This window comes from Bos indicus, chromosome 25 (genome assembly GCF_029378745.1).
Source record: "Bos indicus isolate NIAB-ARS_2022 breed Sahiwal x Tharparkar chromosome 25, NIAB-ARS_B.indTharparkar_mat_pri_1.0, whole genome shotgun sequence".
In the NCBI taxonomy this organism is placed as follows: Eukaryota; Metazoa; Chordata; class Mammalia; order Artiodactyla; family Bovidae; genus Bos; species Bos indicus.
In genome coordinates, this window is record NC_091784.1 from 23,799,175 (window position 1) to 23,825,916 (window position 26,742).

Here is a 26,742-nt window from a genome sequence, read left to right on the forward strand (position 1 = left end):
TTTATAGTTGTTGTCTTTCTAGTCTTTTATAGTTGTTGATGTTGCCATTGTATTGAGAAAAGAGAAATTGAATAAAAAATAAATAAAAATTAAAATGCAAATGAAAATCTGAGAAAAGTGATAGGTGATAATAAAAGTGACAAAAATTTAAAAATTATCCTTTTCCTTCAAACTTGTGGGTCTGTCATTTTAAGAATCGCCACTGTTTATCAATAAGAAAGAGTGTTGGCAAATTAAACAGATACATTAACAGCTGTTAGATGCATCCTGATTTCAGACATGTTAAAATGTTAAAAAAATATGCATCTTAGAATTAATGATAGATGTTTTCTTAAGCTGAAGTATTCATAGGGTAGTAAATTAAAAGTATATAAATGGATACACAATGAAAAGTAAATCAGGAAGAGTTCTTAAAAAGTAAGTCAGGTTCTATGACTTTTCTGATTAAATCTTCCCAGAGCCGAAATCCACATGGTTAATCAGTCAAATGGATGCCTCCTCATTTTATTTTCGAACACAGTAACTAGGATCTCATCACACTGCCCTCCTGCTATCCTCTGACTTTGCCAAGCTCTCTCTCATCTTCAGACTTTTTCCTCTTCCCTTGGTCTGGAACTCTTTCGCTCTAATTTTGCTTGATGGGCTCCATGTGGTCACACATGTCTCATTTCAGCTGCCACGTCATGCTCTTCTCTTGTTCAGTTGCTCAGTTGTGACCCAACTTTCACGGCCCCATGAACTGCAGCACACCAGGCTCCTCAGTCCTCCATTATCTCTTGGAGTTTGCTCAAATTTATGTCCATTGAGTCAGTGATGCCATCTAACTGTCTCATCCTTTGTCACCCCCTTCTCCTCCTGCCCTCAATCTTTCCCAGCATCAGGGTCTTTTCCAGTGAGTCATCTCTTCACATCAGGTGGCTAAAGCATTGGAGCTTCAGCTTCAGCATCAGTCTTTCCAGTGAATATTCAGGCCTGATTTCCTTGAGGATTGACTGGTTTGATCTCCTTACAAAACCATAGCTTTGACTATATGGACCTTTGTTGGCAAAGTGATGTTTCTCCTTTTTAGTACACTATCTAGATTTACCATCCTCTTTTCTTCATAGCAGTTAATACTCTGATGTTACCTTGATTCTTCATTTGGTCTATGACTCACTGTCTCCCTCTCTGAGGGGATAAGCCTCATGAGAGCAGGGACCCTTCCTGTCTCATTCATCACTATATCCCCAGCACTGAAAACAGTGCCTGGGACACAGATTGTTAATGGAATAAACATGTACCTGAAGGCTTGAATGAACGAACATTTATGTTTTTGTAATCCATCTCAACTCCTGTGTGGAACTGGATGAATATAAAGTAAAAAGGGCAGCCCAATCAAAGCATTTCCAAATACCAGGCATTTCAACTGAACCCTAAGAAGGAGAAACTCTACAGAGAAGGTTTTCTCAATCAAGGCAAGTGGAGGCAAAGGAGGAGCGTGCAAGGATGCTGAAAGCCCAGCGTGACTGAACCTGGCAGTGAGGCGGTGTGATGAAGCCATCAGGGACTGCATCGCCTAGGATCTTGCAGGCCAGGTCAAGAAGTCAGGACTCTGTTCTAAGGGAAGTGGGATCCTGTTCCCACAAGACCGCCCCCATCTTTGTAGTGCTCTCCACACTTGCCCAGTGTTCATCTTCCCTGCTGGATCACAGGGCCCATGCGGGCAGGACAGTATCTCCCTGTTCACCCACTTATTCCCAAAACTCAGTGCCCTGGACATAGTGAGAGCTCACTAAGTATTACCAGGTGGACTGATGGACAGACAGACCAGCAAAACTTCTGTGTGGTCCAGAAATCCACTTGAGGCTGAATCCATTTTACAACATGCCCCACCCACCCTGCCTTTTCTAAACTGAAGTGTTCTCGAAAATCTGTAGACCTAAAAATGGCGTGCAGTCCTAATAATGCATCTGTCCTTGAAGACATACAATGAATGAGATTGATGGGCTTCACTCCAGCTTAACAGCACAGAGGAACCCATCTCTCTTGAAATGCTGACTTGGAGGTGATGGAAGAGATCATGACTCGTATGCACTGTGGATTCTGTGTGTGTGTTTACACTGTTGCATCATGTAAATCTTACATTTCTTTATGCCTTTTGTAGAAAGAAAGTGAAAGTGAAGTCAGTTGTGTCCGACTCTTTGCGACCCCATGGACTGTAGCCCACCAGGCTCCTCCGTCCATGGGATTCTCCAGGCCAGAATACTGAAGTGGGTTGCCATTTCCTTCTCCAGGGGATCTTCCTGACCCAGGGATCAAACCCATGTCTCCTGCATTGCAGGCAGACACTTTAACCTCTGAGCCACCAGGGAAGCCTATCCTTTTGTAGGCATGAGCTTAATGAGGCAGATAATTAAAACCTGTGTGAGCTTTTGCTCTGAAACAAACCACTGGAAAGCACATGGCTTAAAATAACAACTGTCTGTTTAGCTCACCATCCTGCAGCTTGCCAGTTTGGGTTGGGTTAATCTGGGTTGGGGACTTCCCTGGTGGCTCAGATGGTAAAGAATCCATCTGCAATGCGGGAGATCTGGGTTTGATCCCTGGGTCGGGAAGATCCCTTGGAGAAGGGAATGGCTACCCACTCTAGTATTCTTGGATGGAGGAGCCTGGCAGGCTACAGTCCATAGGGTTGCAAAGAGTTGGACACGACTGAGCAACTAACAGTTTTCATCTGGGTGGAGCTTCTCAGCACCTACCTGGATTTAATCATCTGTGTCTGGTCTTCACAGAAGACCTCCATGACATCCCAGGCATTGGGTCAGACAAGGAGTCCCTACTTTCCTTGGATCACAGCGCCCTAAGCGCCTCAGTAAACTTTTCAGTGACCCTAGGTTACAAAACATATCAACAATTCTGTTTATTAATAAGTTTAGCCTCAAGCATTGTAAGCATTTATACTCTAACAGCTTCTTGATCATTTGAAAAAAAAGACGCATACAGTTTAAGAACAAATGCTCTTTTAATTTCCTTCTTAAATAACCACAGTTACTTCCAATGGGATACGTGCTCCTGTCAGGCACGTCATGACCTTGCCTGGGAGCAGGTGGGACACCACCATCTGTTCCTCTTGCAATATTGCAAGCGATGTTTGAGCAGTAGTGGCGTTTGTTTGCTTGTTTGTTTTAATCACAGTCGTATCTTGAGAGGTCAGCTATGCAGAGATAGGGTGTCATTAAAAGTGAGTGCACAGAGGTCACAAGTGGACACTGTGACTGCTTTGACTGGTGGTTTGCTTGTGTCTGATCCATGTTGAGGGTCTCTGTGTTTCCCTCAAAAATTTATTAAAACATCCTGCTCTGCCAAGTTGGTTGTGCTGTCCCAGGGCACCTCAGGGTACACAGTTGGAAACCATGGAGCTTGCACTTAAATAATAATAATTATTATTTTTGGTTGCACTGGGTCTTCGTTGTGGTGCATGGACTCTTTGTTGTTCTGTGTAGGCTTTCCCTCATTGCAGCAAGTGGGGGCTGCTCTCATTGGGGTGTTCACTGCAGTGGATTCTCTTGTTGCAGCGTATGGGCTCTAGAGCACGGGCTTCCATGGTTGTGGCACACAGATTTAGTTGCCCTGTGCCATGTGGGATCTTATTTCCCAGTCCAGGGATTGAACCCATGTCCCCTGCACTGGCAGGTGGATTCTTAACCACTGAACCACCAGGGAAGTCCTGGAGCTCACACTTTTACATTGCCCTTAATGTTCGGTATAGCCACATGAGGTTGCCATTGTTTGAATTTTATGTTTAAAAATGCGTGAGTGGTATATCATGTGACTGGGAACTGGCAGAATAGCTTTGCTCTTAGGGTTGTTTTGACTCCGAAGCCCGTTCCTCTGCTGATGCACTCTAGAGAATTTTCATCTTGGGAACCATATCCTGTTCCCAAGCTACAGCATGTTAAGTTTCCCCTATCTGAGAATAATTAGAACTATTCAAGGGTTTTTTTAAAAATTTCAACATCAACTAATGATCTTTGAATTTTTGTGTGTAAGTCTAGCACAGGGTTTCTCAACCTCAGTCCTGCTAACATCTGGGGCTGGATAATCCCCTGTTGGGGGGCTGCCCCACACAATGTATAATGTTTTAGCATTGTCCCTGACCTCTACCTACTAGATGCCTTGAACATCCCCCAGTTGTGACAACCGGAAATGTCTCCAGACACCACCCAGTGTTCCCTAGGGACAAAGTTGAGAGCTGCTGCTTGAATGAAATGATCAAACCTGAGGAATAGGATTTTTATACTTGTCTTGCCATTCTGGCCTGGTATTAATTTGTTCTTAATTTTTTAAAAAAACCATGTCATGGTGTTATGTCTTCAGGACTTCTCCCTCTTAAATCCTCTTAGAAGTCAGTCCTCTAATGATTGATGACAGAGAGAGCTGCTGCTGCTGCTGAGTCGCTTCAGTCGTGTCCCACTCTGTGCGACCCCATAGACGGACAGCCCACAAGGCTCCCCCGTCCCTGGGATTCTCCAGGCAAGAACACTGGAGTGGGTTGCCATTTCCTGCTCCAATGCATGAAAGTGAAAAGTGAAAGTGAAGACACTCAGTCATATCCGACTCTTAGTGACCCCATGGACTGCAGCCCACCAGGCTCTTCCATCCCTGGGGTTCTCCAGGCAAGAGTACTGGAGTGGGGTGCCATTGCCTTCTCTGCACAGGGAGAGCTACTGGTAGCAATTTAAGGTTCTAAATCAATGTTAAGTTGCTTTCCAGAAGTGGGTGGGTACCAGCTCTTCCTTTAGAAAATTGTTCTTATGTGAATATCACACAAATGCTTTGAAGTCCCCTTCTATTTTTCTCTTCGGAAGTAGAATATAGAAATAAAGGAAAGGATTCTGAATCTCATTTTGATGAGAAGGTCTTTTTCTTATCTGTTTTCAGAAACGTTCTAACGGCACCAAGGTTTTTCTGTTGTTTTTTTTTTGGTCTCTTGCCACTGTTAGATTTTCTAAAAATGGTGCATTTTCCTAGAATAGTAATGTGCGCTCAGTCATGTCTGACTCTTTTGTGACTCCGTGGAGGGTAGCCTGCCAGGCTCCTCTGTCCATGGGATTTTCCAGGCAAGAATACTGGGGTGGATTTGCCATTTCCTTCCCCTGGGGACCTTCCTGACGCAGGGATTGAACCCAAGTCTCTTGAGTCTCCTGCATTAGCAGGTGGAGTCTCTACCACTGTGCCACCTGGGAAGTCCCAGCATAGTATACCTCCCTTGAAACTTACCCTGGGCCTGTATCTTCTTTCTGTTTCTTGTGAAATGAGGGTCAGGCATTCTTCAAGGGCAGATAACAGACTTTCTATTTCTGCACAGATTGAGTAGCCCCTGACTTCTGAGGATCATGACAGGTGTGGCGTATGTGTGATTTAGAGCATCAGATTATATCGTTGATGATACCTTGGGGTCACTGTGTCTAGGGCTTCCCAGGTAGTATGCCAGCTTGCCTGGGAATACAGCTGGGTCACTGCTGGGTGCACTCTAGGTCATTGCCCTTTGCACTCTGCCATGCCTTATGCTCAATTTTTAAGAATAATCATGACCATGTGCAGTTTTTGCCTTGCATATACCTTTAGATCCACATCTCTTAGTAAGATGGGTCTTTTGTGAATTGCATGGTCCGAGGGAGCCACATGCTTCAACATTCTGGGCCTCTCTTTTTTTGTGGTCAGCGATGGAAAACCTCAATTTTAATATCTATGTTGTCAGAAGGCACACAGGCATTTGAGAGTCATTGCTTGTTTTCACAGCAGGGCAAGCAAGTGCCTTCACGTCCTTTATATTCTTTTCTGGACTCGGGTGTTGCAGTGCCTAGGACTGACTCTGGATCTCCTGGCTTTGTCCTTGAGTGGTTTCCTGACATCTAGCAGGTTCCTAGAAGGTATTTCTTGTTAGCTTATGGGATGTGGCCAAGTGTATTTGAACTAGCTCAGCGGGGTGCTCAGTAAGGGAAAACAAGCTCACATGCCATTTCCTTCCTCACACTTTTTTGCTCTGGGTTCTCAGCAGTGATGCAGGGTGTAAAATGTCCCAGCTCCTTCCATGGTTTGTACCTTTGAGGAAGTTGAGCAAACAGTGCTTGGAGTAAATAATCAAGCAATTTAATTTCTTTTTTCATTCTAATCGATCTTTAAAAATGGAAAGTTTAAATTGAAAAGAATTTCAGGGCTACACAGAAATAATGTGACTAGATTGATGAATCTCCATGTACCATCGCCTAATTTTATTGCCAGTGTCATTTCATCTACCTGTGGTTCTAAAAGTGTGTTCCCATAGGACTTCCCTGGTGGTCCAGTGGCTAAGACCCCATGCTTCCAATGCAGGGGGCCTGGGTTTGATCCCTGGTCAGGGACCTAGATCCCACATTCTGCAGCTAAGACCAGGTGCAGCCAAATAAATAAATATTGAAAAAATAAATAAAAGTCTAGCCCCACACTAACAGCATCAACACAATCTGGAAACTTACTAGAAATATGGATTTCCATTTTCAAAAAGACACTGATAGTGGGAAGGATTGAAGCCAAGAAGAAAAGAAGGTGGCAGAGGATGAGATGGTTAGATGGCATTACCGACTCAATGGACATGAATTTGAGCAAATTCTGGGAAATAATGAAGGATAGGGAAGGCTGGCGTGCTGTAGTCCATGGGGTCACTAAGAGTCAGATACAACTTAGTGACTGAATGACAGTAACATTTTGAAAAAATATAAATCAGAAACTCAGGGAGCAGAGCCTGATCAGTTGTTTCAACAAGAACTCTGGGTGATTCTGATTCCTGCCAAAGCTTGAGAATCACAATATATACCATTTCATCCAACCTCTGTTGGAATATCTTAAAGGGAATATTATGTTACCTGCCTCCTGAGAAACCTGTATGTGGGTCAAGAAGCAACAGTTGTTACGTGGAACAACAGACTGGTTCAAAATTGAGAAAGAAGTATGACAAGGTTGTATATCGTCACCTTGTTTTTTAACTTACATGCAGAGTACATCGTGTGAGATCCCTGGCTGGATGAATCACAAACTGGAATCAAGATTGCTGGGAGAAATATCAACAGACTCAAATATGGAGATGATGCCACTCTAATGGCAGAAAGTGAAGAGGAACTGAAGAGCCTTTTAATGAGGGTGAAAGAAGAGAGTGAAAAAGTTGGCTTAAAACTCAACATTCAGAAAACTAAGACCATGGCATCTGTTCCCATCACTTCATCACAAATAGAAGGGGGAAAAGTGGAAGCAGTGACAAATTTTATTTTCTTGGGCTCCAAAATCACTGCAGATGGTGGTTAAAAGACACTTACTCTTTGGAAGGAAAGCTATGACAAACCTAGACAGCATATTACCAGAGACATCACTTTACCAGTAGAGGTCCGTATAGTGAAAGCTATGGTTTTTCCAGTAGTAATGTACAGATGTGAGAGTTGGACCACAAAGAAAGCTGAGCACCAAAGAATTGATGCTTTCAAACTGTGGTGCTGGAGAAGACTCTTGAAGACTCTTATCTCCTTTGGACAAGGAGATCAAGCTAGTCAGTCCTCAAGGAAATCAACCCTGGATATTCATTGGAAGGACTGATGCCAAAGCTGGAGCTCCAATACTTTGGCCACCTGATGTGGAGAGCTGACTTATTGGAAAAGACCCTGATGCTGGGAAGGATTGAAGGCAAAAGGAGAAGAGGGTGGCAGAAGATGAGATAGTTAGATAGCCTCACCAATTCAACAGAAATGAATTTGAGCAAACTCCATCCGGGAGATGGGTTTGCAGAGTCAGACACAACTTAGCGACTGAACAACAAAATATTATTTTATCTGTAAATACTGTAGTACATCACCTGTTTTATTTTAAATGTAATATCTTGCAAATTGACAAAACATTTTGAGAGCAATTAGTACCAATATTTAAATAGGCTTCCTCTTTGATCTCCTGATTCTGCTCATCATAACCAGCATAACTGAGCAAGTCCTTTGTAATATGTATATAAGGATATTCATTGCAATGCCTCAGCTGAAATAAATTTGGAAATACTGCCTGTCTAATACTGAGTGATTGGCTAAGCAAGTTGTTTTATCTACTCGCTGAAGCGCTGTGAAATCATGACAGAGAATGTTGTCCCTCGTACTGTTGTTGTTGTGGTTTTTTCCGCGTTTTATTTTATACTGGAATCTAGCTGATTAACAATGTTGTGGTAGTTTCAGGTAAACAGTGAAGGGACTCAGCCATACATATCCATGTAACCATTCTCCCCCAGACTCGCCTCCTATCCGGGCTTCCACGTAACATTGAACTGAGTTCCACGTGCTGTACAGTATGTGATTATTGGTTGTCCATTTTAAATATAGCAGTGTGAATATGTCCATCCCAAACTCCCTAACTATCCCTTCCCCCATCCTTCCCCCCAGCAACCGTAAGTTCATTCTCTAAGCCTGTGAGTCTCTTCCTGTTTTGTAAGTAAGTTCATTTGTTCCTGATACTGTTGTTAAAAAGGAAAAGCTTTCAGAACAAGTATTGGGTGGTCCCATTTTCTTTTAATGTGCAAGGTGTGTGTGTGTGTGTGTGTTGTGTATTTGACAGGGAAGAAAGGGTGGGGGGTGTGTCTGTGTTGTGTATATGAATTTAAGCACATAGAAAGAGGGATAGAATGTTATACATTAAAACACTAATAGTTATCTTTGAAAGGTATGACTTTAGTTAATTTTCACCTCCTGATTTTTTTCCCCCCATAATGAGCATGCATTTTTATAGTGGAGAAAAACAGTACATTTACTTTTGTTTTGAAAAAGCCACATCCATTGAAGTTACAATCTCTTCCTGATCAGTTTCTGTTGAAATTGCCATCTCTTCTTGCATTTACAGATGGGCACATGTTGGATTCAACAAGATATGCCATCATTGGAGCAGATCTCCGAGATATAGCTGACCTGGAAGAGAAGTTAAAGAAATGTAACATGAGTACACAGTGAGATTTTTTTTTAACCTCTTACATTTGTGATTTCATGCTAACTGGGGATAAGGCCAGTTGGAAGTGCAGTGTAATTACATATACCATTTTGTCCTCTGTAATCTTTATCATTTCATTGCTATTTAGAGTAGTTGTCTGAAGTTTTTTAAGAAGCAGTGTTCCCCAAGTCTGTTTTCCCATGAGAATCGCTTGTATTGCTTTTGTAAAATACTGATTCCTAATATCATAAGTTTGAGGGAAGATAATTGTATGCATAGAAACATATAATTGTAACATATAAAGAAAGGATTAGCATCCAGGGTATAAAAGAATAGCTACTATTTCTTTAAAAAAAGTCTGGTGGAAAAATGGGCAAAGGATAGATGACCAGGCAGCTCAGAGGAAACTGGGTATCGTGTTAAAATGGTATTGAACTTCAGTAGTAATCAGATGAAATTCTGTTGTACCGCCACCAGGTTGGCGGAAAGGTAGAAGTCTGACAGTATCAAGTGTTGGCACGGATATTGGGGGAAAGGGATGCTCATACACCACGGGTAGAAGTGATCTTGGTGTGACATTGCAAGGAGCAATCTGGAATTTAGTAAAATTGCTGGTATCATGTGATATTGCAGTTCCATGTTTGGATGTGTCTCTCCTGAGAAGGTCTACACGTATGTACAAGGAGGACGTTCACTTCAGCTTTCAGTTTTAGTAGCAGAAAATTGGAAACAACTGAAATGTCCATCAGGAGGAGAACGGATGAATGATACGTAAAATGCATGACTTTGGAGAGAGCTCCAAAGTTTAATGTTGAGTTTTTAAAAACTAGATGGCAGGTTATATGCAGAATGTGATACCAAATGTGTACAAGCAACTCCTCCCCCCAAATTCTGTAATTTTGTGATTATGTGTATACATCAAGGAAGTGTTTTTAAAATGGACCAGAAGGGTGTGCACCGGATTCTTGAGTGTGGGTACCTAGGGAGGCAGAGGAGGGCAGTGGAGGTTTGGTTTTAGCAGAGTGATGCTGGTCAGATGGATAAAGAGCTAGTGGGAGCAAAAGGCCTACCTACTTGGTCTGCCATGGGTGAGGGTAACACTTTCCAGGATATCTGAGGTGAAAGGCTCAAGGAGAGGTTTGGAAGGAAGGGAAGGGAAAGGGAAAGTTATTTCAAAAAATAAATTGAAGGCGAGGAATCAGCGGCAAACAATGAAAAATGAACAATGAGGGAAATCATTGGAGGACAGGGAAGGGAGGAAGAAGAGCATGGACTGAGTTAACTCGCCTTTGAGGGAAGAGAAACACCCCCCAGTCTTCTGAGAGGGGAAGAAAGAGGGTAAGGACAGACACAAATACAGACGAGCTTTGGGTGATGGAGGAGTAGAGGGTGAAAGAGTGATCTTCTGACGCATCGGCTTGGCGATGGCTGTCATCTCAGCGTATTGAAGTTCTTGCTTACCTTTCTTCTGAAATCATCAACTAGGTTGTTATTCACAGGATTTACGGCCCCACCAGCCCAAATGTCAAAATGGGCTTTGTCACTCCAGCTTTACTATCTGAATCTGTCTTATTTGAGTGTTCAGAAGTAAGGGCCATACATTGCCAAGAGTATTTATACTTCTTTTTTCCTTTGGGGAGACCATTACATGGTTCACAAGTTGCAGAATATGGCGTGTTTTCTTAAATTTATATTTTTTAATTGAAGTATAGTTGAGAAACAGTGTTGTGTTAGTTTTTGCTGTACAGCACAGTGACTCAGTTATACACACATTGATGTTCTTAGTTATATTCTTTTGCATTATGATTTATCCCAGGATATTGAGTATAGTTCCCTGTGCTATACAGTGGGACCTTGTAGAGTATCCATTCTGTATATACTTGTTTACGTCTGCTAATCCCAGACTTGCAGTCCGTTCCTCCTTCGCCCCCGCCCCCCACCCTTGGCAACCACAGCTTTGACCTCTGTGTCTGTGAGTCTTTGTTTCATAGATAGGTTCATTTGTGCTATGTTTTAAGTTCCACATATAAGTGATGCCATACGGATTTGCCTTTCTCTTCAGACTTGCTGCACTTAGTATGATAATCGCTAGTTGCATCAGTCCTGATGCAGATGTCACTGTTTCACTCTTTTCTATGACTGAGTAGTATTTTATTGTGTATATACACCACATCTTCTTCATCTGTTCCTCTGTCGGTGGACACTTAGGTTGCTTCCACATCTTGGCTTTTGTGAATAGTGCTGCTTTGCCCATAGGAGTGCCGGTATCTTTTTGAATTGTAGTTTTGTCCAGATATATGTCTAGGAGGGGGATTGCTGGATCATATGGTAATCCTATTTTTAATTTTCTGAGGAACCTCCATACTGTTTTCCATAGTGGAAACTTACGTTCCCACCAACGGTGCAGGAGGGTTCCAAACCCCTCCAGCATTTGTTATTTGTAGACTTTTGAATGAGGGCCATTCTGACCAGCATGAGGTGATACCTCACTGTAGTTTTGATTTTCATTTCTCTAATGAAATTAGTGATGCTGAGCAAGTAGTGTGTATTCTTTTAGCAGAAGGAAGGTCTTGACTCTCAAGGGTGTGTTGCTGGATTTCTTGGGAGCATGTGGGTTTGTGGACGTCAGCAGCAGATTAGCTAAAGCTGATACCAGAGGGCCTGGAGCCCACTCAGAATGAAGAGAGCGCAAGTCTCGGACTCTTACCCTGGATTCCTGTTTTACTTCTGCATGTTGTTATTGTTGTTCAGTCACCCAGTCGAGTCTGCCTCTTTGTGATCCCATGGACTGCAGCACGCAAGGCCTCTCTGTCCCTCACCATCTCCTGAAGTTTGCCCAACGTCATGTCCATTGCAACAGTGATGGCATTCAGCCATCTCATCCTCTGACACCCTCTTCTTCTTCCCTCAATCTTTCCCAGCATCAGGGACTTTTCCAATGAGTCAGCTGTTTGCATCAGATGACCAAAATACTGGAGTTTCAGCTTCAGCATCAGTCCTTCCAATAAATATTCAGGGTTGATTTCCCTTAAGATTGACTGGTTTGATCTCCTTGTTGTCCAGGGGACTTCCAGGAGTTTTTTCTAGCTTCCACTTATGATTATACAGTGGAAATGACAAAAAGATTCAAAGGATTAGATCTGATAGACAGAGTGCCTGAAGAACTATGGTCGTAGGTTCATGACATTATACAGGAGTCAGTGATCAAGACCATCCCCAAGAAAAAGAAATCCAAAAAGGCAAAATGGTTGTCTGAGGAGGCCTAACAAATAGCTGAGAAAAGAAGAGAAGCTAAAGGCAAAGGAGAAAAGATATACCCATTTGAATGCAGAGTTCCAAAGAATAGCAAGAAGAGATAAGAGAGCCTTCCTCAGTGATCAGTGCAAAGAAATATAGGAAAGCAATAGAATGGGAAAGACTAGAGATCTCTTCAAGGAAATTAGAGATACCACGGGAACATTTCATGCAAAGATGGATACAATAAAGGACAGAAATGGTATGGACCTAACAGAAGCAGAAGATACTAAGAAGAGGTGGCAAGAATACACAGAGGAACTATACAAAAAAGATCTTTGTGACCCACATAAGCACAATGGTGTGATCACTCACCTAGAGCCAGACATCCTGGAATGCAAAGTCAAGTGGGGCTTAGGAGGCATCACTACAAACAAAGCTAGTAGAGGTGATGGAATTCCAGTTGAGCTATTTCAAATCCTAAAAGATGATGCTGTGAAAGTGATGCTGCACTCAATATGCCAGCAAGTTTGGAAAACTCAGCAGTGGCCACAGGACTGGAAAAGGTCAGTTTTCATTCCAATCCCAAAGAAAGGCAATGCCAAAGAATGCTCAAACTACTGCACAATTGTACTCATCTCACATGCTAGCAAAATAATGCTCAAAATTCTCCAAGCCAGGCTTCAACAGTATGTGAACCGTGAACTTCCAGATGTTCAAGCTGGTTTTAGAAAAGGCAGAGGAACCAGAGATCAAATTGCCAACATCTGTTGGATCATCAAAAAAGCAAGAGAGTTCCAAAAAAACATCTATTTCTGCTTTATTAACTACGCCAAAGCCTTTGACTGTGTGGATTACAACAAATTGTGGAAAATTCTTAAAGAGATGGGAATACCAGGCCACCTTACCTGCCTTCTGAGAGATCTGTATGCAGGTCAGGAAGCAACAGTTAGAACTGGACATGGAACAACAGACTGGTTCTAAATTGGGAAAGGAATGTGTTAAGGCTGTATATTGTCACCCTGCTTATTTAACTTATATGCAGAGTACATCATCCAAAATGTGGGGCTGGATGAAGCACAAGCTGGAATCAAGATTGCCAGAAGAAATATCAATAACCTCAGATCTGCAGATGACACCATCCTTATGGCAGAAAGTGAAGAAGAACTAAAGAGCCCCTTGATGAAAGGGAAAGAGGAGAGTAAAAAAGTTGGCTTAAAACTCAACATTCAGAAAACTAAGATCATGGCATCCGGTCCCATCACTTCGTGTCAAATAGATGGGGAAACAATGGAAACAGTGACAGATTTTATTTTGGGAGGCTCCAAAATCACTGCAGATGGTGACTGCAGCCATGAAATTAAAAGATGCTTACTCCTTGGAAGAAAAGCTATGACCAACCTAGACAGTGCATTAAAAAGCAGAGACATTACTTTGCCAGCAGAGGTCCATCTAGTCAAAGCTATGGTTTTTCCAGTAGTCATGTATGGATGTGAGAGTTGGACTATAAAGCAAACTGAGCACCAAAGAATTGATGCTTTTGAACAGTGGTGTTGGAGAAGACTCTTGAGAGTCCCTTGGACTGCAAAGAGATCCAACCAGTCCATCCTAAAGGAAATCAGTCATGACTATTCATTGGAAGGACTGATGCTGAAGCCGAAATTCCAATATTTTGGCCACCTGATGTGAAGAACTAACTCATTTAAAAAGACCCTGATGCTGGAAAAGATTGAAGGTGGGAGGAGAAGGGGATGACAGAGGATGAGATGGTTGGATGACATCACTGATTCGATGGACATGAGTTTTGAGTAAGCTCCGGGAGTTGGTTATGGACAGGGAAGCCTGGTGTGCTGCAGTCCATGGGGTCGCAAAGAGTCAGACATGACTGAGCGACTGAATTGAACTGAACAGTTTGAAGGCATCAGTTCTTTGGCGTTCCGCCTTCTTTATGGTCCAAATTTCACAACCGTTCGTGACTACCGGGAAGACCATAGCCTTAACTATACAGACCTTTATCAGCAGAGTAATGGCTGTGCTTTTCAACACACTGTCTAGGTTTGTCATAACTTTCATGCCAAGAAGCTTACTTCTGCTTACTAGTTGTTTAATAGAGGGCAGGGTTTTGGGGTTTTTCTTTTTTAATCTCTTTGAGGCTTAGTGTCTTCATTTATGAACTGGGATCAAAACTATTTCACACGATGGTTTTGAAGACCAGGTAGCACATGTGAAAACAGTTGAGCAGAAATTGGCACATATTAGGCCTCTGAGTCAGCTGCATCTGACTCTGAGTACAGCTGCAGCTGTATAGCCAGCTGTTTGGAAAATGTGCTGGTGGGTCATGAAAGTAATCATGTATAAATCAGACCAGATCTTCATAGGAAGTTTGCCTCACTTTGGAGATCTATGAAATAGATGAAAAAAAAATTTGTGTAACAAATATTCAGATTACGTATTCTTCCCTGTGGTTTCATTTGTGTTCTCTGTTTTCCTTTATGGGCTGTCTTGTCTGCTTTTCTTTCAGTTATATTTTGAAAAGTGTTAATCCTCTTTCTAATGTTGCTAATGGCTACCTTTTACAAAATATATTGTAAATATGTTTAACTTCATTTTTTAAATGATTCAAGCCTACAAAGAAGTTTCAAAAATCATGCAAAAAATTCCCAAATAGCCTTCTTTACCTGGCCTGGGCTTAGCTAGGTGGTTCATCTGCTAGGGGCCAGGTTTCGCTCATGTCCTTTGGGGTTCGTTCATGTGTGGAGAACGGATTGGTCAGTGGAGCTGTGTCATTCTCAAGCACCCGACCTCCTCTCCTAGGGCAAGCTAGCTTGGGTTCATTTCCACAGTGGTTTCAGTTTTCTAAGTACAGCAAGAGAGCAAGTGCCAGCGTCCAGGTCATTTCCAAGCTTCTGCTGGTATCACGTTTGTTGCTATTCCAAAGCAAGTTACACGACTCACCCAGATTCCAGGGGGAGGGAAATAAACTGCCTCCTGAGTGGGAGACTCTGCCTGCACTGTGCCACAGTGTGGGTGTACAGTTAGGAAGAACCTGTAGCCATTTTTATAGTCTGCATTTTCAACCGAGAGACAAAAGTGATTGCTGATCGCTCACCTTTTTGCATTGTAAAACTTAGAGTCGTGTTACATTGATTGTTAATATGCAAACCGAAAGCACTGGGGTGTGAACTACAACGTGAGCGCATTTAGAGAGTCCCATCTGGATGAAAACATATTTATGTGCCTTTTTTTCTTCGCTTAAGATTGCCAACCCTCCTGATAGCTGAATGTGTGCTGGTGTACATGACTCCGGAGCAGTCTGCAAACCTCCTCAAGTGGGCCGCCAACAGTTTTGAGGCTGCCATGTTCATAAACTACGAACAGGTAAGAGGAAGCTCAAGAAATCCACGTTCTGTGCAGGACTCCAGGGGTGACTTTCTCTGTCTTGAGCACCCTTGGAATATGCTTTCCCTTATTATTTTCCTTCTGCCTCTGTAGCTCCTTTGTTAATCAATTCCAGCAAACCTAGTATTCTTTTCTTTTCTTGAGGTTTATTTATTTAATTTTTTTTTTTTGGTTGAACTGGGTCTTCGTTGCTGCATATGGGGCTTTCTCTGGTAGCAGCCGGCAGGGACTACTCTTTAGTTAGGGTTCCAGGGCTTGTGTTGGTGTCTTCTCTTGCTGCAGAGCATGGGCTCGAGAGCAAGGGCACAGTAGTTGTGGCACGTGGGCTTAGTTGCCAGGCGGCATGTGGGATCTTCCCGGACTAGGGATTGAATCAGTGTCTCTTGCATTCCAGGGTGGATTCCTAACGACTGCCCTAAACCTAGTATTTTTGAGTTCAAGAGTGCCTGCAAAGTTTTATCTAGAGTTTCTGGAACTTCCATCTTGGCCTTAAAGGAAGCTTTTTGTGTTCTTACTTTATCACTGTGTTTACTATAAAGTCATAGATCTTGATGGAGGGAATTTTGGCTGTCATCAGGGTAGGGGCAGTGAACTCACATGCCTTCAGAGGCAGATAGTGATGCAAGTGGAAGAAGCTGGCCAGGTGTCATACTCTGTGAAGTAGTGGGGCCTGTGCTGACCTGGGACACCCACGTCCCATTTCACGGATGCCCACTTTTCGTGCCAGTCAGTTGTTACTATGTGGAGTGAGCCTAGAGTTGCCTGAACTCCCAATTTTTCAAGAGAGATTAGAAATCTAGGATTTTACTGTAACATTTCCTGTGGCTCAGCTGGAATGAGCTGAGCTGAGCTCATTCAATGAGCTCACAGCTCCTGCAATGCAGGAGACCTGAGTTCAATCCCTGGGTTGGGAAGATCCCTTAAAGAAGAGAAAGGCTACCCACTCCAGTATTCTGGCCTGGAGAATTCCAAGGACTGAATTCCTGGAGAATTCACTTCACTTTCCTAATTTCTAAAATCACTGAGTCTGGCCTGTGGCTCGCTGTTCTCATCTGATGCCTGAAAGGTTATGTTTTGGTGTTTTGGAATAATTCGTCTTGGGTCTGTGTGACCTGCAGCAGAATTGCTCTGTGGTTGGGAGTCCATGCTGTGGAGACAGACTGCCTAGCTCTGTGATCTGGACAAGTTACTTGACCTCTCTGTGCCTGTTTCCTCATCTGAAAAATGAGGATAATAGTCCCCCAACCTCATAGTTCATAAACGAGTTAACAAGTGCAAAAGCATTGACAACATTAAGTAAGCTGTTAACTTAGTTATTATTTGGATCTCTCAGAGCCCCAGGGTTATATAAGAATACCTGCCTCTCAGGTCTAAATTATCCAGACTAAATTTGGCAAGTGCATTCATTAAAAAAAGAAGACTTGCCTCTCTGGATTATTATGGGAACTCCTGAGATGTTGAACAGCAGTGGACTGATGATAAGCAGTGCCAATACATGTTAGCTACTTTTAGTGTTTATTTTAGTTTAGCTTTATTGATTTTATTTTGTTTTTTTTTTAACTGCTTTTCATTTTATTTTCAAATGTGATTACAGATAAGGGCAGTGCAGGGCCTTGCACATGTCACGTAGCTGCAAACAGGTCTGGGGCTGGACCTTGGTCTCCTGTCTTCCCCACCCCCGACCCAGCCCAGGTTCTGGTGTAGGTGGTTCTTGGTTGGTTGATTTTTCTTATTTTCCTCTTTAATTGGAAGCATTCCTCAGAGTCAGTCTTTAAAAAAAAATTTTTTTTAATATTCATGTATTTATTTTTGACTGCACTGGGTCTTCGTTGCTGCACGTGGGCTTTGTCTGGTTGCAGAGTGGGGACTGCTCTCGAATTGTGGTCCTCAGACTTCTCATTGCAGTGGCTTCTTTTGTGGAGTGCGGGCTCTAGGGCACACGGGCTTCAGTAGTTGCGGCTCATGGGCTTAGTTGCTCCAAGGCATGTGGGATCTTCCCGGACCAGGGTTGGAACTGGCATCCCCTGCACTGCAAAGTGGATTCTTAACCACTGGACCACCAGGGAAGCTGCAGACGTAGTCTTTTGACCTGGTAAATGAATATAATGGCTGCTGGCCTCGTCAGTCTGTACTAACAACGTGGATAAATCCTGGCAATCTGTCTGTGTTTTCGGGCCACCATACCTGGGAAGAAGGAATTTCATTTCCCACGTTTCCACACATTTCACATGTGCACTGTTTCATTTGTGTGTTCTTTTATTCAACATCACGTGAGAGATAAGGGGTTAAATAAGTTTTGGCCAGAGACCCTGTCACTTTGGTGCAGGGCTAAGATTGTACTAGTTTTTAGTATGTTGACCACAGCTGTCCCTCAAAGGGCTTAAACCCTGCCCACCACCTTCATTTTGTGAATAATCAACTTTTAATTCATTTATTTCCTGACAAGTACAGAATCATTAGCCTTATGTTCGTCAATTGCTCATATGTCTTATGTTGTTATTTAATTAATAGTTAAAGGACAAAACAACATGGATGATGATTATTTCAGTAATAATGATTTCAGATTCTTAGAATTTGATTATTATATAGCCAGCGCTTTTCTTTGAGTTTCGTATATATTAACCTGTTTGATCATTACAACTGCCCACAGGGTAGTTACTAGTACTATCCTGGATTTACAGGTAAGGGTTTGAACCAAGGGATTAGGTATCTTGCTCACAGCTATTAAATATCAAGCCAATATTCAAACCGAGGCAATAAAATGAAGGAGTTTGTGCTCATAAATATGCTTCTATTCTGAATGAATAGTCAGCAATCATATCATTACTGCCACATAAGCCCTATGCATCCTCCCCAAAAAAGAGTAACATTGGTTCTTGACGTGCAGAGGATTGGGGAATCACTTCATATATTGTTAAAGTGCTGAAGTTTTGATACCTTATATGTGACAAAGTACCAGTGTGTGTGCTACATTAATGTGCATAATATTTTGTTCTGCACACATATATACATGATGGTTTTTATTTATTTATTTTAATTGGAGGCTAATTACTGTACAAAATTGTAGTGGTTTTTGCCATACATTGACATGCATCAGCCATTTTGCACACATATGTACATGATGTTTTTTAAACCTTTTTTTTTTTTTTTAAATTCAGAGGTAGGTAAGGTGGTCTGGTATTCCCATCTCTTTAAGAATTTTCCACAGTTTGTTGTGATCCTCACAGTTAAAGTCTTTAGCATAGTCAGTGAAGCAGTAGATGTTTTTCTGGAATTCCCTTGCTTTTTCTGTGATCCAACGGATGTTGGAAGTTTGATGTCTGGTTCCTCTGCCTTTTCTAAATCCTGTTTTGAAATACATTTGAAAGTTCTTGGTTCACATACTGTTGAAGCCTAGCTTGAAGGATATTGAGCATTACCTTGCTAGAATGTGAAATGAGCGCAGTTGTCTAGTAGTCTGAACATTCTTTGGCATTGCCTTTCTTCTTTATTCAGAGAGTAATGCCACATGAAAAAAAAAAAAAAAAAAAGTCATATAGTTTAAAGGGTAAACAAAGAAAAGTCTCTCATCTATCGCAGACTTCGGCCTCTAACCTGGGAAGCAACCTTGCTGTATTCTAGAATTTTCATGTGCATATATAAATGTGAAGAGAGATTTTTTTTTCCCCCTAAAGATAGATGGGAGCATACTATACACATTCCTTTGTAAGTTACTTTTCAAGAGTTTGTCTTAGGGGCCATCTCATATCTGTCTGTCTGCTTTTTATGTTTTCATGGCTATATGGTATTTCATTATATAAACCTGCCAGAATTTATTTAACCCCAAGCAATGGGTATTTAAGTTCTTTCCAGATCCTTTCTATCATACACAGTGCTGTAGTAAATGTTCTTGCATTTTCGCATACAGACGCAAGTCTACCTGTGAGATGGGCTCCTGGCGGTGGAGTTATCTGGTCCCAGGCTGAGTGTTTGCAATGCATGAACACTGCCCAGGTGCCTTTCGAGGGCTGTACTCCATCAGCATTGCACTTGGGGTTCCGTGACCTGCGCTGGGTATTACCAGCCTTGACTGCTTAGCAATAGGATGTGGTTATTTTATTTTGCATGTTTTAAGAAGCAGAGAGACCCTGTGGTAGTGCCCAGCCTCCCCTCTCCCTTCCCAGGTAAACATGGGTGACCGGTTTGGGCAGATCATGATCGAGAACCTGCGGAGACGACAGTGTGACCTGGCCGGAGTGGAGACTTGCAAGTCGCTGGAGTCGCAGGTCAGAGGGCAGAGGCCCGGATGTCCTCTTGTACCCTGGCCAACCGAGAAAGTGCTTCCTCCCTACGCAGATGGGAGAATGTGAGGGTCCTTCCGGAGTGCCTGCCTGCGGGCAGCCACTGGTTCATCGTGTGGGGGAGATCCACACACAAGATCCTGTACTACCATCTTGGCATGGAAAATACAAGTTTACATTTCCTGTCTCCTGTTACTTTACTTTTTTATTATGCTGTTTTTCAAACAACATAAGAGTAGAGGGAATAATTAAAGTGAACACCTATGTCCCACCAGCCAACTTCAATAATTAATAATATTTTGTCATTGCCATATTGTTACCCCTTCCCCCAAATTTTCATTGGTGGTGTCATTGGAAAGGTGGCTCAGGGGTAAAGAATCTCCCGGCAGTTCAGGATTCACGAGTAGATGTGGGTTCAATCGCTGGGTCAGAAAGATACCCTGGAGGAGGAAATGGCAGCCCACTCCAGTGTTCTTGGCCTGGATAATCCCATGGACAGAGGAGCCTGGCAGGCTACAGTCCATGGGGTCACAAAGAGTCAGACATGGCTGAGTGTCTGAGCACATCGTTGGAATATTTAAGGCAAATCCCAGACACTGTTTCATTTCCCTCGTAAGTACTTCAGTGTGAATCTCCTACCAGTAAGGACCTTCCTCTGCCCAGGATAATGATAATACCATGATCACATCTGACAAGTGGACATGCTCCTTCATAGCAGCTGACACCCACCCAATTCATACTTGGCTTTTACCAGTTGTCTAAAAAATTGTTCACGGTTGGTGTATTTGAATCAGGATCCAAACATGATTCCCACTTCGTACTTGACTTAAATTCTTGCAAACTGTAATTGTTCCCCCAAAATTTAGAAATTTTTTGGTGAAGAGGCACTTCCCTATCCCTACCTCCTTTTAAATGGCTTAGTTTTTACATGGTTTGTGTCATTACCACCAGGGCCCTTTAAAAAGCTGTTGCTTGTATAGAATAGTTTCTTCCTTTATTTCTCTTTAAATATTATACTTTAGGGTGCCCCCATTGTAACAGTACCTGTTGAGTAGAGAAAATGGGGAAATGAAAAGACAGATGAGAGGGTCCAGAATGGGCTTTTTAAAGAGGAGCCCTCCGAGGGAAGCTGTGTGTGCAAAGAGTGCCTCGGGTCGTGTGACAGCTCCTGTCGTCTCCCTTTCTCTCCGCCCCACGTTTTAGAGAGAACGGCTCCTGTCCAGCGGGTGGGAGTCGGCGTCAGCCATCGACATGATGGAAGTGTACAGCAGGTTGCCTCGTGCCGAAGTGATCAGGTACGGGACTGACAAGAGTCCGCTCCATGGCAAATAACTGTGAATGAAAGGCATCATTGTCCATACCTTTTAATGTTTTTAAAAAAAAAAAAAAAAAACCCAACCCCAAACTAGACCTATTTTGACACAAGTTAACTGCTGCTAACATAGATTAAACATTGCTAGCTCCTTGAGAGTAACTCATTAGCTATTAGCCAAGACAAGGTTTATGCCCCAACACTATTTTAGTCAAAATAAACAGTTACACCTCTGCAGTGGAAATCTTGCACAATCCTGTGTTTTGGAAAAGGAGGAAAGTCACGTTGCTCAAGGGGTCCTAAGGGGGGTTCGGGGGAGTCTGCTTATGGATTTTTAAGTGGACTTTCCCCCTCATTATAAAAGAAAGACGTGCTTGTTGTTCTAAAACAATTTTCAAGTAAAGTTCATGAATTATAATATAGAGCAATTGTGTGCTGTGAATAAATTGGAGTATATTCTTTTTCTATGTGTATATAAATATTTATCAACCTATAGATTTGTATTTTTTGAATCAGTAGATTGATACATGTATTTGCCTGTAAACCACCATCCTTTCAAAAGCTTAACAATAGCTTATATTTATCTCTGCATGTCAAGATGTTCAGGTTACCATATCCTGTTTAGTGGTGCCTGGCATTTATATTGATGTGTGGATAAATGCTAACGACAACAGTTTTTCACACTGAGATATAATTGACAGGCAATGTTAGTTTCAGGTGCACAACACTTTTTTAAGGAGAACCACTTTATTTTGAGTAGTAAACAAAACTCCGTTTATAATGTAATAAAAGAAACCCTCCATCAATTTCTTCACAGTTAGTCTGAGGAACAAAATCTCCAGCTTAATTAGAATTTACATTTAACCTTAAATATTCTAAAATCCATCCATGTCAACTTTGGAGTTTTAGTCTTGCCCGATCCTATGAAATAGACCAAACCTTGATAGATAATCAGACTCCTAGTTTTTGCCGTTAAGCATATTTCTTCATCTTGCTTTCTGACTCCATACATTCCATCCTGAATGTTCAATGGATTTGCAGTAAACTTCCAAGGTGAAGGGAAATTTCTTGCTCATCGTTTGCCTAAAACCTTGGCTTGTGTTCATCTTTTGAAACAAAAAACACACACCAAAAGTGCCCACAGGTTCCACTACTAAAACTCCTTTAAAGATCTTCTTTGCCAGTGGTTCCAGAGCGCAGTCCATGACGTCTGAAGCAGTGTCTTGGAGCAGAACCCCACCAGGTGCAGCAGGCAGGACATGGCAGGAGTCCTGGTTTAATTTACGTTTCTTTTCACATAAATGAGATTGAAAAGCCCTTGTTTTTTTCCTTGCCAGTGATCTGGTCTTTTACCCATCTTTTAAATAAGTTTTAAAAAGTGTTCTTTCTTACTGAAGTGTAACAGCTCGTTTATATAACAAGGAAATCTACCCCCTTGTCATTTGTATTACAGACATTCTCTTGAGTTTGTCATCTGTCACTTTTGACTTTGCTTATGGAGGTTTTTTTCTTCTTTTAAAAATAGCTAAAATGGTCCCACGCCATACGTACTATTCTGTAGCCCTCTTCTTTTCACATAGTCCATCCTGAACGCGTTTCCACACCCGGCAGTGTGCGTCACGGCCTTCATTTTTAATTGGATACGTTGGTACTGTTGTCTTGTCATTCCACAGAATAGAGGCCCTTGAATTCCTGGATGAAATGGAGCTTCTTGAACAGCTCATGCAGCATTACTGCCTTTGCTGGGCCACCAAAGGAGGAAGCGAACTAGGTAGGTGACTTCACTTATATTGATTGGAATTTTTCTAGGGAATTTTTTGTCTCTGGAGAACGTAACGCTCAATGGGAATTTTCTACCCAGGAGGAACTAGGGCTCGTATACATGGATCTGTGAACATAGAGAATCAGCAGTTATATCCTCTGATTTTATAGCACAAAACCCAGGAGAACTGCTTAAATAAACCACATGTATGAAAACCAACCAACAGCCCTTTTAGGGCTGTTTGTGGAATTTCCTCAACTGGATGGTAAGAGACCTTGAGTCTTGTAATCATCTTAATGAAAGGATCCAGTGTTCAGCTTTTTGATCTGCTTGTAACCAGGTTTGCTTGATGTTAAAACACACAGGTCATTGTTTCTGTCTAACACCCCTGCAGCTGTGGGTTGAGTTTCTCTCTCTCATCTTCTTTTATATTGGAGGTGAATTCCCCTGGCTTGAAAGAGTCGGGCCGTGGGGACAAAGCCCGGAGCCTTGTCTCAGTGCCTTGTTGCCTTGATCTTGACCCAGTTCCTCCTTTATAGCTGCCCCGTGCTGACCGTGCTTCCCCTGGGCGCCTCTCCAGCCCAGTGGAGATAGTTTTAGATCCCAGTTCTGGCCTTTGCTGTTAAAGTGCCCTCAGACTTCCTATAGCTCTGTCTGACATACTGCCTTAGGCAAGTAGTGAATATAAAACAAAGAGCTTGGAGTCAAGGCCTGTCTCCTGTGTGAAAATTCCAGGTTGTTAATCATCCTCCTTGGGATTATCTTTCCACCAGTTTATAAATTTACCCAGCTGGGCAGTTCAGTCCACAAAATCCATTTATTTTTTATTTAAAAAATCATTTATTACTGTGTTTTTGTACTGCTGTTTTCCCCCATTTTTGAAAACAGTATAATTTTAAGCAGAGACTTTGGAAACTTCTAAAAAAAAGTATGGCAAAGAAAAAAAAAATCACCCATATGCCCATCACTCAGAGATAACCTCTGGCAGCTTTTCCCTTCTTTTCTTTTTCTAGCTGTTGATTTGTTTTTAGGGGGGTTTAATTTATCTATGTAACCTTGATTCTGGATCTTTTTAAGCTTAATATTATAACATAAGCATTTCCCCTTGCTACTAAAAACTCTGCATGAGCATAATTTTCATGGCTTTATAAATATTCTGTCATGAAGCTCTGTCTGCATTTACTTAATTTTCTTACACTTTAAAAAAATATAGGTGACTTGTAATAGTATAGAATTAACTCTAGATTCTGTCAAGTAATGATGCATTGAGCTTTTCTATGTAAGGGGCTTCTTTTTCCCCCTTCTCACCTAGCTACTTGTGGTATCAGTGTAGTAAGTCACTTACATACGAACCTTCAAGCTGCGAGCTTTTAAAGATGCGCACGCGCGTTCCGTCAGTGTCAGGTGTGAGTGACACTGCAGCTTTTCCTCCGTCTCCTATTGCTGACGGCCCTTCAGCTTTCCAGCCTCCCACCTCCCTGCCCCCTTCTGGCAGTAACTCTTCTTGCCTCTTCACTCAATGCCAGCCCCTCTATGCTGAGCTGTGTACTGTACTACTGTACTTTTCGAGGTACTGTAGTGTGAGATTAAAAATGTTTACTTTGTATGTTTGTTTATGTATTATTTGTGTGAAAAGTATTATAAACCTATTACGGTACAGTACTATGTAGCCAATTGTGTTAGTTGGGTATGGAGGCTAACTTGGTTGTACTTATGAACAAATTGGGCTTGCTAATGCACTCTTGGAATGGAATGGAACGGAACTCATTCGTTGTAAGGGACTTACTGTACTTAACTTGTATGTGTGTAGAGGAGAAACTGTCTGTGTTTGCTCGAAGTTCAACACTTAAAAGACCAGGTTCTAAAGAATAGGCCATAAGTCAAAATACGAACAGATTGATACTAAACAAACCTACAGCCAAGACTCTGGAAAATCAGAATGATTCTCCAATAATAAAATCACCTGCTAAAACAAAATTCAACACTCTTCATAGGAAGATATCAGAATTCAGAGTCTCCTCAGCTTACCACCCACAGTGTTCAGTTTAGTTCAGTCACTCAGTTGTGTCCAAATCTTTGTGACCCCATGCACCACAGCAGGCCAGGCTTCCCTGTCCATCAGCAACTCCTAGAGGTTGCTGAAACCCATGTCCATCGAATCGGTGATGCCATCCTACCGTCTCACACTCTGTTATCGCCCTCTCCTCCTACCCTTAGTCTCTCCCAGCATCAGGGTCCTCTTCAATGAGTCAGTCTTTCACATCAGGTGGCCAAAGTATTGGAGTTTCAGCTTCAGTATCAGTCCTTCCAATGAGTATTCAGGACTGATTTCCTTTAGGATTGATTGGGTTGTATTTGATTAAAAAATTACTAGATATGTGAAGAAATAAATTGCCTACACCAGTCTTTTTTATTACTGAATTTGATTCAAAGACAAAAGGGTGAAAAAAATTGCTAAGGCTAGTCAGTAACCCTTTGACTTCTTTCTCACCCAAAATGGGACAATAGTAATTTTCAAATGTATTTAAGGTAAAAAGCAGAACACTCAAGAATGAACTCGTTAAAACAAGTGAACTCGTTAAAACAAGTTGTCTGAATGAAAGGTATTAATTCAGGAAAAAAAAAAAACTTCAGCATTTAAAGAATGGACGTGTGGGTTTTACTGGAGAGCCCATAAACCGCTGTAACATGTCTTAATCCCTTTTAAACCGCCAGTAAACACTGTCTCATCCAGCCTCCTGTTTCCTTGTGGAATCTTATCTTACACAACCAGGAGGCCCGGGTGCAGTAATTGAATGTGCAGCCGTCGCCCCAGAGCCGGTCCCCATGGACCTGGGGCCCCAGGGTCACATTCTTCCACCTCTGACTGTTTTCTCTGCCTCAGCCTGTGACAGCCCCTTCTCAGCATCTGTGCGTTTCCTCCCCTCAGGTTTGAAGGAAATAACTTATTGATCTGTTCAAGACTCGTGCTGAGCCAGAGCTGAAGCCAGCGACCTTTCCGGAGTTGAGTCTCCAAGTTTCCTGAGTGGTGGGGAAGCTCCGGCCGCCATTCTCCCCACTCTCCAAGAAGCCTCATTTACTGGGGTGGTTGTACAAGTTCCTGTTCCTGTTGGCTAACAGTTTAAATAAATCTCTGTTGCCAGTTGCCGGTGTGTTGGTCCTCTGCTGTTTATCCTTTGCTCCCCGGGGGGGACTGTGGTTCCCCTCTTTGTCAGCTGGAACCAAAGATCCTCAGCCCAACCTTGGCCTTGGCCCACTGCCCGTGAGTCAGACTCAGCTCCTGCATCCGTTGTGGGATTTACTCCCGTGTGCTCTTACGTGTGGCATCTTGACCAGAGGTTGGAGCGCGTCTCTGCTCCCGTTTCTGCCCTTGCCTGCTCAAGTCCTCCTTCACCTTGGTCACTGTGGCAGGGTGAATGATGACCCTCTAAAATGTCCCTTCCCAATCCCCCCTGCTGAGAGTATGTTACCTTGTATGGCAAAAGGGGCTTTGCAGATGTGATTAAGTTAAGGATCTTGAGGTGGGAGCATCCGGGTGGGCCAGATGTAATCACAAGAGTCCTTCCTTTTAAGGGAAGAAGGGAGGGCAGAGTCAGAGGAACAGGCAGTGTGATGCCACAAGCAGAGACCGGAGTGATATACTTTGAAGATGAGGGAAGGGCGAAAGTTGAGGAATATAAGTGGCCACTGGATGCTGAAAAGGGCAAGCGAATATCTCAGAGCGTCTAGAAGGAACCAGTCTTGCCAACACCTGGACTTCAGCCCAGTGAAACTAATTTCAGATTTCT

At 42.5% G+C, this 26,742-nt stretch overlaps 1 protein-coding gene across 2 annotated transcripts in view; it reads left to right on the forward strand.

The window, feature by feature from the left end:
• Nucleotides 1–26,099, forward strand: part of LCMT1 (leucine carboxyl methyltransferase 1) — a 69,452-nt gene extending 43,353 nt beyond the window's left edge. Inside the window, exons 6-11 of one of the 2 annotated variants that reach the window (XM_070779834.1) lie at nucleotides 8,884–8,986; nucleotides 15,459–15,579; nucleotides 19,764–19,865; nucleotides 21,084–21,175; nucleotides 22,866–22,963; nucleotides 25,884–26,099. In XM_070779834.1, the coding sequence (XP_070635935.1) occupies nucleotides 8,884–8,986; nucleotides 15,459–15,579; nucleotides 19,764–19,865; nucleotides 21,084–21,175; nucleotides 22,866–22,963; nucleotides 25,884–25,906 (539 nt within the window). In that variant the 3' untranslated portion in view covers nucleotides 25,907–26,099. The remainder of the gene's footprint in view (nucleotides 1–8,883; nucleotides 8,987–15,458; nucleotides 15,580–19,763; nucleotides 19,866–21,083; nucleotides 21,176–22,865; nucleotides 22,964–25,883) is intronic. The other variant, XM_070779836.1, reaches the window with a different exon arrangement.
• The last annotated feature ends 643 nt before the right edge of the window (nucleotides 26,100–26,742 follow it).